This window comes from Salmo salar, chromosome 26 (genome assembly GCF_965601325.2).
Source record: "Salmo salar chromosome 26, fSalSal1, whole genome shotgun sequence".
NCBI classification, from domain to species: Eukaryota; Metazoa; Chordata; class Actinopteri; order Salmoniformes; family Salmonidae; genus Salmo; species Salmo salar.
In genome coordinates this window covers 21334916-21347047 of record NC_138316.1, presented here as the reverse complement: position 1 = coordinate 21347047, position 12132 = coordinate 21334916, and the positions used below count along the sequence as shown (strand labels likewise).

General features: G+C 40.2%; 1 protein-coding gene across 1 annotated transcript; it reads right to left on the bottom strand.

Moving 5' to 3' along the window:
* Nucleotides 1-345: 345 nt before the first annotated feature.
* Nucleotides 346-10489, bottom strand: LOC106587426 (ras-related protein Rab-27A). The gene is made up of 6 exons (XM_014175804.3): nt 10232-10489; nt 3932-4104; nt 3228-3313; nt 2978-3081; nt 2723-2846; nt 346-831 (listed from the first exon to the last, which is right to left on the bottom strand). The coding sequence occupies exons 2-6, from the start codon at nt 4082-4084 to the stop codon at nt 627-629; spliced, it is 672 nt and encodes a 223-aa protein (XP_014031279.1). The 5' UTR covers nt 4085-4104; nt 10232-10489; the 3' UTR covers nt 346-626.
* Nucleotides 10490-12132: the final 1643 nt, after the last annotated feature.

Sequence of the window (12132 nt, the reverse complement as noted above, 5' to 3'; positions counted from 1 at the left end):
CCAAGATCCCGACATCGTGATAAAAAGAAAGACACCAAATGACTCTGCTACTCAGATACTAGAGCAGGCCTACTCAATAAATCACTATATTCACTAGATTGCATGTGCTCAGGACTTTAACATTGTACAAGAATAAATGGAAGTGTATTGTGACAAAAATATCCTGTGTCAAAAAGTTCAATGTAATAAGAATGGGTTCCCTTTTAATAAACAGGGAAGTGTTCTCAACTAATACAACTTTCAGTGGCTTCTCACTTTTCTACTGGATCTTAGAAAATAGTTACAATACACTTTTGTTTTACAACGTAAAATACATATAATATTATCTGAAATGAAAACACAAAAGGCACTTAATTGACACTGTATTGACAAGTGAATGGAGAGGCACCACTCCAAATGGCATAATCAAATTAACAAAACATAATAATGCTCTGGTACATTTGGCAGGGGTTAGTGGTTACTTTCAGCTTTGCACGTCATACACACACACCCCCCACCCCCCAACCTTGCCAAAACTTCCTATGACACCATTGATTTACAAATGTTACATGCCTTTCATCACATGCCATAGAGCCCTGTCCTACCAAAACATCACTGAAGGTGTAACCATTATCTGTATGTGGACCCTAACAAGCACATTTGCCCTTCTCCTGGGTCTTGGGCTCTGTGATGTCTGTGTGACCACTGTGTCCGTTTGATCGCACGGTTCCATCAGGGATCCAGGACTTGTCCACGCAGCGCTCCATCCTCTTCATGATGAGGTCCAGCAGGACATCCACAGCCTGGCTAACAAACTGCCCGTTAGCTGCACTTGTTTCAAAGTAAGGGATTCTGCACAGGAAGGAGAGCAACAGATTATAAGATTAACATTGACTGATACATCTCTGAATGAGGCAAACTATCTACCTACAACCTGAATAAGTTTGGATATAACTGGAAGCTTTACACTAAGACAGAATATAGTTCTCAGCAGTTGAAAAGAAATCAAGGTTGAAAAAAATGAATTGTTTGGGTGTCCTTTGTTTTCGTCATGAAACCTGCACTTGTGCTATAGCAGTGGAAGATGCATCTTTGAAATAGTAGAGGACCATGGCTCTCTAAAAACCACATTGGATTTCAGACTGGTGGAGTCATCGGTTCACATAACGTAAAAAAATATGAACACTTTAACAATCTGATTTGAGTCGTATCTAGTCAACCATGACAACTCAATATGATGTGCGTCTGGAAGAGAGACTTCAGACTCTTTTGTTGAGTTAGGAGATTCAGATGGCTATCTGTATAATATTCGGCAATAACATTATTACTGGGCTATGTAAATCTGATTACCCATCCTAAATTTGTTGTCACTTAGATATTTTCCGCACACAAGATGGCCATTCAGCTCACCATAACAGCCTTTGAACATAACATGATCATAACTCTAAGCACTGGGGGCTCTATTTTCGGCTGGCCTTAAGCTCGTGCAATTGTCAAAACCCACGCTCATTTGCATTTTAGACCTGTTAAAGCCGGTGCTGTTCTATTTTCAAACCCTAGTGCCAGGATTGGCAATTTACCTGTCGTATGAGCTCTCTTGCGATGAGGTGGGAGGGGTGGCAATATCCAAGTTGTGTCCTTAAAAACATGCACCAAATTGGCAATTTCAGTACTGGTGGAGATATTTAAGAGAAACCGAAAGCTGGCCGTAGGTAACGCGGTTGGATACGGCATGGATTTTGACACCGGAAGCACAGCCTATCCAGCAGTGACACACATTGCCCATATGCACATGGAACAAGAGATATGTGCTTTAGTGTTCCCCATATACTTTTTGTATTGATTTGCTGTTACTTTCAAAAAGACACTCCTCCAAATGTATTTAAACGATTCAGTCCTATTATGCAGTATCAACGGTAGGCCTAGGCTGTATCTTTCTTAATGAGAATGTGCCTCACAAACAATACAATTTAAGGCAGACTATTTTTTAAGTATGATATCCAAAAGGCCTATACTGATTGAAGCCAATTATAACAATGTTGACTGTCAACACTCCAGATAGAGCAAACACTGGATGTTTTTTTTAAACTCTTGTTATCACTTATTACCGTAGCCTATGCTATTGAATAAACTGTATTATCAATCTAGAATGGTCTAGGACAGAATATTCCGTGCCCCCAGCCAAATTGGAGTTGATGACAATGCAAAGACCTTCAATAACCTACAGAACACATGCAACCTTGATTGGCCAGTGAGTGGTCAAGTCTTCCTCCCACCTACAACTTGTTTATTCATAAAAAAATAAATGGCCATTTTGCGCCACCTCCAGCTATTGCGCTCATAATAACGGCTGTGAAAACAGCAAAAATATTACTGACACACCCCTCGACCTACAGAGCTACCGCCAGCGCTTATATTTACTATTGCGTTCGGCTTGTTAAAATAGAGCCCATAGTCTCTTACGGCATGGTGTTTGACCCCAAATATGGTGCATTTGTTAGTTTTAGTAAAACATAGGAGGTCAATATCTAATCCCTTTATATTCATTAAATGTGTAATTTCAAGCCACAAGCAGGATACTTGATATATGTGTGTAAATATTTGCCTTTCTAGAAGGACCAACCTAGCCTAACGTTTAGTATCGTTCGAGATTCCCCTGCACAGCCTTGAGTAAACACACATCGGCCACTGCCTTCTTGGCAAATGTTTCAGGGAGGGTTAGTCATAGGTAAGGGACACATACCCATACTTATCTGCCAACTCACGGGCCTCATCTTCACGGACTGCCCTCTGCTCCTGCAGGTCACACTTGTTGCCACAGAGTACAATGTCTGGATTCTCGCAGTAAGCGTGCATCTGTAATTGACCTGAAAAAGAGAATAAGCCCGTCATCAGCCCACCAGTCGTGATTGAAAGATAGTGGTTAAGACACTGCACATTTCTTTGGAAGTCAACATGAGATTGTACATGTAGATTCTGACAACCACAGAAGACTTACTCATCCAATTTCTGACATTAAGGAAACTCTGCTCATTGGTGAGGTCAAAGAGGAGGAGGAAGCCCATCGCATCTCGGAAGAAAGCTGTTGTCAAACTCCGAAACCTGACACCACACAAGAAAAAACACCTTGTACAGAGTTTAATTCAGCTTGGAGAAAGTTAGCATTTGAAAGCTGCCAACAACTACCTGAGAGCCAGTGAGGGCTTGAGCAAGAGTGTCAGTGGGAGATGAGTTTTGGATTGGCTTACCTCTCCTGCCCCGCCGTGTCCCACAGCTGAACATGAATCCTCTGTCCTCTGCCTGCTGCCCCTTCTGGACCATTTGATTTGTATACCTGTCAGACAGAGAGAGCGTTATTATACCCATACCCATATAAAGCAGTGTGAGGTCACTCTGGCTATGAGGCCCTAAAAATATACTTTCCTATTGGTCATCCTACATATACTATCTTGCAACCCAAAGTGAACCTAAACATTTAGATGGAAAATGTTTGCCCTGATAATCTCTACAATATACACAGCATGAGTGATTATGCTTAAATGACCCTGGTGTTTGGTTATGTGGTGTGAAGTGTTTATTTTCTAGGAGGGTGCTGCTGAACTCAAGTGATATTAGTCATCCTTTCCTGGTCTGGGAGTTCCTCAGATTCCTAAACAGAGTTCTACCTCTCTCTCTTTACTATGAGGAGTAATGCTTTTAAAGCTACTACTTACTTTCCATGGTCAACAGTAAAACCTGCACTATAAAAAACGTTCACATGGAATGGAATAATTGGCTATTTCAAATGTTAACTCTTTCAACCAAGCAGCATACTAATTAGTCACTACGGGTGGTAGGGGAGTACCTGTATGTAAATAATAAAATTCATGGTTTTCACACACGGACACACACACGGACACACACACACAGACACAATAAGTGACAAATTGTATGACTAGGGCAATCAACTTACCACTCGTTTTTCTCTGAAATCAATGCCCACTGTAGTGATGAATTTTGAGTTAAACTTTTTGTCTGTGTACTGGTACAGAAAGCTGGTTTTCCCCACTCCAGAATCACCAAGGGCTAGGAATTTGATGAGGTAATCATAGTCCCCATCAGACATAGTGAGTGCTTATTTCAGACCTGAAAACCAGACAACACCAAACATTGAAGAAAGCAATGTAAAAACTGTGCTCAAACGAGACTGTAGATAATAATTTGTAAACTACACTACATACAAAAGTATGTGGACACCCCTTCAAATTAGTGGATACAGCCATTTCAGCCACACCCGTTGCTGACAGGTGTATAAAATCGAGCACACAGCCATGTAATCTCCATAAACAAACATTGGCAGTAGAATGACCTTACTGAAGAGCTCAGTGACTTTCAACATGAACCCGTCATAGAATTCCACCATTCCAACAAGTCAGTTTATCAGATTTCTGCCCTGCTAGAGCTGCCCGGTCAACTATAAGTGCTGTTATTGTGAAGTGGAAACACCTAGGAGCAACAATGACCCAGCCGCGAAGTGGTAGGCCACACAAGCTCAAAGAACGGGACCGTAAAAATAGTCTGTCCTTTTAACACTCATTACCGAGTTCCAAACTGTCTCTGGAAGCAACGTTGGGAGCTTCATGAAATGGGTTTCCATGGCAGAGCAGCCACACACAAGCCTAAGATCACCATGCACAATGCCAAGCGTCGGCTGGAGTGGTGTACAGCTTGCCGCCATTGGACTCTGGAGCAGTAGAAACACATTCTCTGGAGTGATGAATCAAGCTTCACCATCTGGCAGTCCGTCAGACGAATACGGGTTTGGCGGATGCCAGGAGAACGCTACCTGCCCCAATGCATAGGTCCAATTGTAAAGTTTGGTGGAGGGGGAATAATGGTCTGGGGTTGTTTTTCATGGTTTGGGCTATGCCCCTTAGTTTCAGTGAAGGGAAATCTTAACGCTACAGCTTACGATGACATTCTAGACGATTCTGTGGTTCCAACTTTGTGGCAACAGTTTGGGTAAGGCTCTTCCTGTTTTAGTATGACAATGCCCTCGTGTACAAAGCGAGGTCCATACAGAAATGGTTTGTCGAGATCGTGTGTGGAAGAACTTGACTGGCCTGCACAGAGCCACGACCTAAACCCCATCGAATACATTTGGGATGAATTGGAACGCCGACTGAGCCAGGCCTAATCGCCCAACATCAGTGCCTGAGCTCACTAATGCTCTTGTGGCTGAATGGAAGCAAGTCCCTGCAGCAATGTTCCATTCCAACATCTAGTGGAAAGCCTTCCCAGAAGAGTGGAGGCTGTTAAGCAGCAGGGGGGGGGGTCAACTCCATATTAATGCCCATGATTTTGGTTCCCAGTGCCTTTTGCTACCAGGGTAGTGCCTACGAAATAGTTGACCCGAGGACAAAAGTTTTAGACCTATGTCTGTCTTGAGAGTCTAGCCTACAGCTCTCATGGTCATGTAAGTATGCTGACATAGTAACAGGAAACACAAATGTGTTATGCGAAAGAAAGAAACTACATTCGCCTCCACGCATGTTCAGTAAGGAAATACTCAAACATAGATCCTGCTATAACCCCATCCGCAGTGAACTGTTTGCTTGGTAAAAGTGGATAATCTCCTATTTGGGGCAACTGTTACAGATTGAAACTCTACACGAGAGGATTAATTGGGGGTAATTAGGCAAATAAGACTAAGAATTACGCAATTGATCAACGGCCTGTAAAAATTCACAAGAAAAACAAGTTCTTCCATTGAGTTGACAAAATTGAGTTCAAATTGTATTGAGCTTTGTCTGGGCATCTGGAATTTTCACTGGCATGATCGGTCCTGGTCCATAAATAGTTTATGTAAATAAATCATTATTAATCTGTGTGTTTTTTATAGATACAAAATATGTATTACACAAAGCTATAGTGCCATGCATTACTACAGAGTTATTATATCATAGGTAGGGAGTTGAGGCCTGTGAATGAGAAAGAATGTGGTGGACATAAGATGAGCCGAATACAGGTATCCATCAAATTATATTCAAGGGAACAGGCTGGATGTGATTCCCACTGAAAGCAGAGCCCATCATATGACCAAGGTATGAAAGGGCATTATTTCACTCTGTCCAGCACTAAAACTCTCATCCTGAGCAATAAGCTGTTTAAAAGTCTGGAGCAAAATCAAGTTCTGTGATGAACACACTGTGACTGGACTAGCAGCACCCCATCTTCAGCCTCACAGCTTACATTCTAAAGGCTTGTATATGGACCGACTTATTAGGTTCACTGCACACCCTAATCGATTGACCTCGTCAAAGCAAAAAAGACAGTAAACTGTTATTGTACAAGTAAATGATATGTCTCAAATCTCTTGGTCGCCAGGCAGTTCATGCTGGTATAAGTGTACACCATCTGACCAGCAGGGACACATTCACAGAGGCTTTCTCCAGAGAAACAGGCCCCCAGGCTTGCGGGCAGCCCTGCTCTTTCATAGGTTAGGATCACTGAGGTGGCACCAGTCGCCCCCAATGGTAATCAGATTAACTGCAAAAGTTCATGTGAAAGCAGGCTGCTACAGAGGACGCTAATCATGTAGGCCAAAGACTTACAGTCCCTAGTGAAAGTCTACAGACCCTTTGCACGGTCTTCACAATTAGCTACTTAAAAAAAAAAAATCTAAGAAGGAATAACAAATGTTTAAAACATCTTACCGGTCTACACAACCTACTCCACATTCTCAAAGTGAAAGAAAAATTATAACTGTACCAACTCAATAGAAAACATTGGGGCCTGCCCAGCATTTTTATACATGATCCTAAGCATGATGGGATGTTAATTGCTTAATTATCTCAGGAACCACACCTGTGTGGAATCACCTGCTTTCAATACTTTGTATCCCTTATTTACGCAAGTGTTTTCATTATTTTGGCAGTTACAGGTATGATGCCATAAGAGTTGGGTAAAGTTGGTAGAATCTTATTCACAGCTGTAATGGCTGCCAAAGGGACTTCTGCCAAGCATTAACTCTGGTGTGTGAAGACATACGCAATCAATACATCTTTTTTTACAATTTGGAAAATGTTTAATAATTTGTATTTACTTTAAAAACGTGGAAAAGATTGTGTAGATCGGTAGGGGGGGAAAAAATCTAATTTAATTCCTTTCATTTTAAGGCCGCAAAATGTGAAGACTGTGCAAGGGATGTGTAGACTTTCACTAGGCACTGTATCATTGAACTGCCTACCCTTCCCTAAGCTACAGCCTGTTGAGAATTAACAAAAACAATCTAATTATGCTAAATTCATTTTTTTACTTCTTTTTTTAATAGTGGGATAACAAGTAGTAGGCTTGGAAAAATAGGTAGCATAGGACAAAGAAAGTGGTTTAAAAAATAAATACAAATTAACACATTTTATGAAATGTCATGAGACTAAATCTTATCACAGCTTCTACAAGGAAACCTGAACAGCTGTGATTACATGTGTTGCAGATGTGCAGCAAAATAAGGTTGTTTGAGGAAGCCCACTATGGTGACTGCAGTATGAAATATTTTAAGGTGTGAAATACAACCTTGCAAGTTAGACATTAGAGTATCTTGAGTAGGCCTTCTGCACGTATTTTTTAGTGAAATCCCAGCTATGCACTGACTGGCTAGTTCTACCTCACTGCCTATCACTGATATCTGGTAAACATTCATTCAGAATCCCTACACATTTGTTCATGAATTTGCTCATACTTCACAAATGATTTGATTCACATCGCTACCCCTGCCCATTTCTAAAACAGAAGATCCAAACTGAGCTCGTACACAAACAAGGATCAGCTAAAGTCTTCTTCCCAAAAGGTGTTTCAAAGTTGTTATTGTATGTTTACTTTCCTAAACTTCAAGTGAAAGTGATTAAAAGAGAAGGCTTTAGGCAAAGCCCTGTTCTCTGGTGGTGCGAATTTCACACTAGTTGGAGGAATGGCAACTCAGATTGTGCCAGCAAGTAGAACAAAGCCTTTGAGACATTCTGAGAGCAGCAGAGCTGAAGTACCCACCCTGGGCAGTTGGCCAACTATAATGGCGAACTCCTCGAAGGAGGAGGCGGATATGCAGATGACATGAACTTAAACTGCACAAGATGAAGGGTGTTGCAGCACCACAATACTACAGCACTCATCTCAGATATGTCTTGACAGAATGACTTGCCAATATGCATCTGAAATATCATCAGGTTTCATCATGTTCAGGGATGGAAGCACTATTTTGTAACATTCTGAGTATGAATATGTTATATATATCTGTAAGTGAAGGTCAAGAGAGATTATTCTGATGATGAGAAGTGGTTTACAGATTATTATGGGCAGCGGCTAGCCTAGTGGTTTATGGCGTTGGTCCAGTAACCGAAAGGTTGCTAGTTTGAAGACATTTAAGCCTTATTGTTCCAGGGGCGTTGGACAATGGTGACCCTGGCCATGACCCCACTCGCCAAGGGTGTCTTCAGGTGGAGTTGGGATATTTAAAAACACACTTGTGCATGTGTGAAATAGGACCAAAAATATTATCTGATGATGTTTGCGGTTATCATTAGAAACATTTCAGAAAACACACATACCTGCGTGCACACACACGCAGGCGCGGACACACAGAAGAAGAAAACAATTGATTAGCTGACACAAACCCTACATGAAACTTAAAACAACATCTAATAACCCCCAACACAGTTGGTCATCATGTGGTTGTCGTGACTGGTCATGTTTTACTCCATCATTGACCCTGTTTAATAACCATATCTCACAGTTTGTTCACAAACTCAATTTCTCAAATCTCAGACTAGACAGACGTCTATCCTTGAATAGCTGACAGATGTAAAGTAAACTAAAGACGATCTAAAAGTTAATTTGGAATAAATTGGTTTATCATGTCCAGAATGTGTTTAAACCTTGAGAAAATAAAAATGTATTAACACAAAGACATACACCTAATTAAAAACGTTTCCATTTTTAGTTTGGTCTGAGCTGATGTTTTTTCTGCATGGCATGTCTCCAGACAAAATGCCAGACTGGTATCCTTAAGATACCATACCAAGTTAGTGAGGTAGACACCTTGTGATGTTTCACCAGTCAAATGGATGCAGGTTTATGGGTAGATAAACCTAGATAAATGTACCCAATACAAGGGTTGTAATTATGAGGTCCCATTACACTTGAACAGTTTCCCTCTTCATTATTCCTTCCACTGGAACAAAGAGGGAGGGAAAACTATTAAATACTGTAAGGTGTGCTACGTTCAACTCTGATGACGTCACCTTGTTTTTATATATTGTTATGAGAAAAACGATTTGCTAGTTCAAATTGGCATAGACCTGTGTAGGTTATATAAGCCTACTATACCAAATGGTATTGCGCTCTCAAACTGTGATCAAATAAATAATTACATTGATACACAACAAGACAACGTAGAGAAAGCCACGTATACCACCAGGAGATAAGTCTTACCGTTCTCACTGATGCCAGAATGCTTTGCTTAAAACCTTTCCGACAGTCAAGTTGCCTCATGGGTGGAATGTTATTCATATTTTTCATAATTAATTAACATTTTAAACAATTAACACCGAAATCCGATTGTTTCTATGTCAGACGGTTTTGTTACCAGTCTTCTGTGATGTATAGAAAGTATAATATTGGGAAGTAAACTCAACATTTTAACTCTATATCTGACATGGTACAGTCTCTTATTTTTTTGAAAGCCCATAACCATGTGTGTGAGGTGTACTCATTTGTTTTAAAGTAGATTTGTTTTAGACTACCAAACACTGTGACCCTGATTTAGCCCATTGCAGTATAAGGTTAAAACTAATGTGATCAGGAAAATGTTACTTCAATTCCCAATGAAAGTGTAGCATTCCTACCCTATTAAGTACAGGCTACACGTAGCCTATCCTGTGTTACAACGTAGGTGTATCCAATTTAAGAGTTCACTTCAAGACAACTATAAAACCGGACACATCGCATTATGTAAAAACAAAAACAAAAAATGTCATTGCACTTTCAGTAGCCTTGGCTTCAAGTAGGCGTAGTAAATGTGAGCAGGAAATAACTTAGTTTCACTGCAGCCTCAGCTCAGTGGAAATGCAGGTGGTCGTTATACGATAAAGTAACCCCGTCCTGAAAAAAATGTAACATGTTGCAGTTATAGCTGTCGATAGAAACAAGTCCGCTAAACAGCTCCATATGCCGAGACACACTTTATTACGCTAACTTTATTTCGAGAAATTCAACTTACCAGCGTATATGCGTCACTTTCTTATTGGTGTTTCGTGTAGAAGCGCCCTCTCAAAAGCGATGACAATTGGTTGATTAACAAAAAAGAAACTCACTAAATTGGGTTTACTAAGTCCTTTCGATCCATTTGTTGCATTAACCCTCTTCACAATCAATGTAACATCACTTCCCGTCCAGTTGCAGTGAGCCAGCCCCTCCCTCTCTCGCCAAACAGTAATAGACCTCAGTGGGAGTTCTGAACGGAAAACGACCCTTCCCGCGCAGGAGTATTCTTTTGGAACTACGCTTCGATCACACCCACAGCGTAATTGCATTTTGGTACACCATAATTACATACTTTTCCAATGAAACGCTGCGTTTGCCTTGCAGCATTGCGCTGCAGAGGCAGTTGTTGTGCATACGTTGGATTTATCTAACGTATGCGTCAAAGGCTTGACAGAAATTGTAGCAGAAGGTGAATGTTGAACTTTTGTTGCATACATATCCTGATGATGCTGCATACTATTTTGCGTAAAACACTGTCGGTGTGTTCTAAGCATTACTTCCCAACCCTGTGTGTCACTTCGAACACACCAACAGGTCATTGCCAAAATAGTATGCAGCATCATATGGATATGTATGCAACAAAAATTCAACATTCATCTTTTGCTACCATTTCTGTCAAGCCGTTTACATACAGTTTGACGCATATGTTGATAAATCCAATTTATGCACCACACCGAACGCACTGCAAATGCCTCTGCAACGCAATGCTGCAAGGCAAACGCACCGTTTCATTTGAAAATAATGATGTAATTCTGGTGTACCAAAATGTAATGAATTAAGGGATTACAAAAAACGGTAACTGTAATCCGTTACCAGCAAAAATATTGTAATCAGATTACAGATACTTTTGAAAAACTAGATGATTACTTTTAAATTCATGAACATTTTCAGAAAGACATTCAAATCAGCATTGAAAAATGGAGCAAATTGAAGTTTGTTCCACCTGAGCGAATCTGACCACAAGTCAGAGACCACTATGATGACACACCAAATGTGTTTCATGGATCGCGGGAAAAGAGCAGGAATCAGATTTTGTAGGCTACAGTCCAAACTATGTCTTCCAAAGGTGCGACTGCTGTCAGCATTCAAAGATTATCCAATTTGAATAAACACTTGGAGGTAAGGATGACAGCAGTGGTGTAGTCTACGGCAATACGGATATCACTTATTATTGATATCTACATAGCACATTGATGTGAATCACACTGCTGCTCTCTCATTTAGCTATTTGCGCCTTACATATTGTGGTTGTTGTGGATACTTGTAAACAAATCTAAATCTGTATTTGAACCCAATAATAGTGGAATTCAAGAAGTTGCCTATCAATCATTGTTTTTGAAACCAGTGGACAGCCAGTGAAAAATGCACTCTTGCGACTAAAAGTTTTTATTTTGTATTGCTCAATCTAATTCATGCTGATAAAAAATAAATAATCATAGGCCTAAATGGACACATTTTCAAGCTCGCACACTTTTGATAGACTTAAAAAGGGGCAATCTGTAGTTGATACATCCATTTTTGGACTTATATATATATATAAGTCCAAAAATGGATGTAAGTCCAAAAATTGATGTATATATATATATATATATATATATATACACACACATCTCCAGTGATTCTTGAAGAGTATCATTTATAAATGCCTCATGAGCTTAGTTTAACTGTCACACTCAATGAGAACCCAAAATATAAGCTTGTTTTACTCCAGTGTTTGTAAACATTGTCAATGTAAACAAACACTGTATAGCCTCATAACATAACATGGTTAAAACTATCATTTTTATTTTTGGTCAGTCCGTGCATCCATAGCTCTGTCTATTAATCTGAGAGTGGTTACATTTCTCCAGATCCATC

Coding starts and splice junctions, on each gene's coding strand:
- LOC106587426 (XM_014175804.3), bottom strand. CDS start 4,084: ATGTCTGATGGGGACTATGATTACCTCATCAAATTCCTAGCCCTTGGT. Junction 3,314..3,931: donor ATTTCAGAGAAAAACGAGTG/GTAAGTTGATTG, acceptor TCTGTCTGACAG/GTATACAAATCAAATGGTCC. Junction 2,847..2,977: donor TAATGTCAGAAATTGGATGA/GTAAGTCTTCTG, acceptor TCTCTTTTTCAG/GTCAATTACAGATGCACGCT.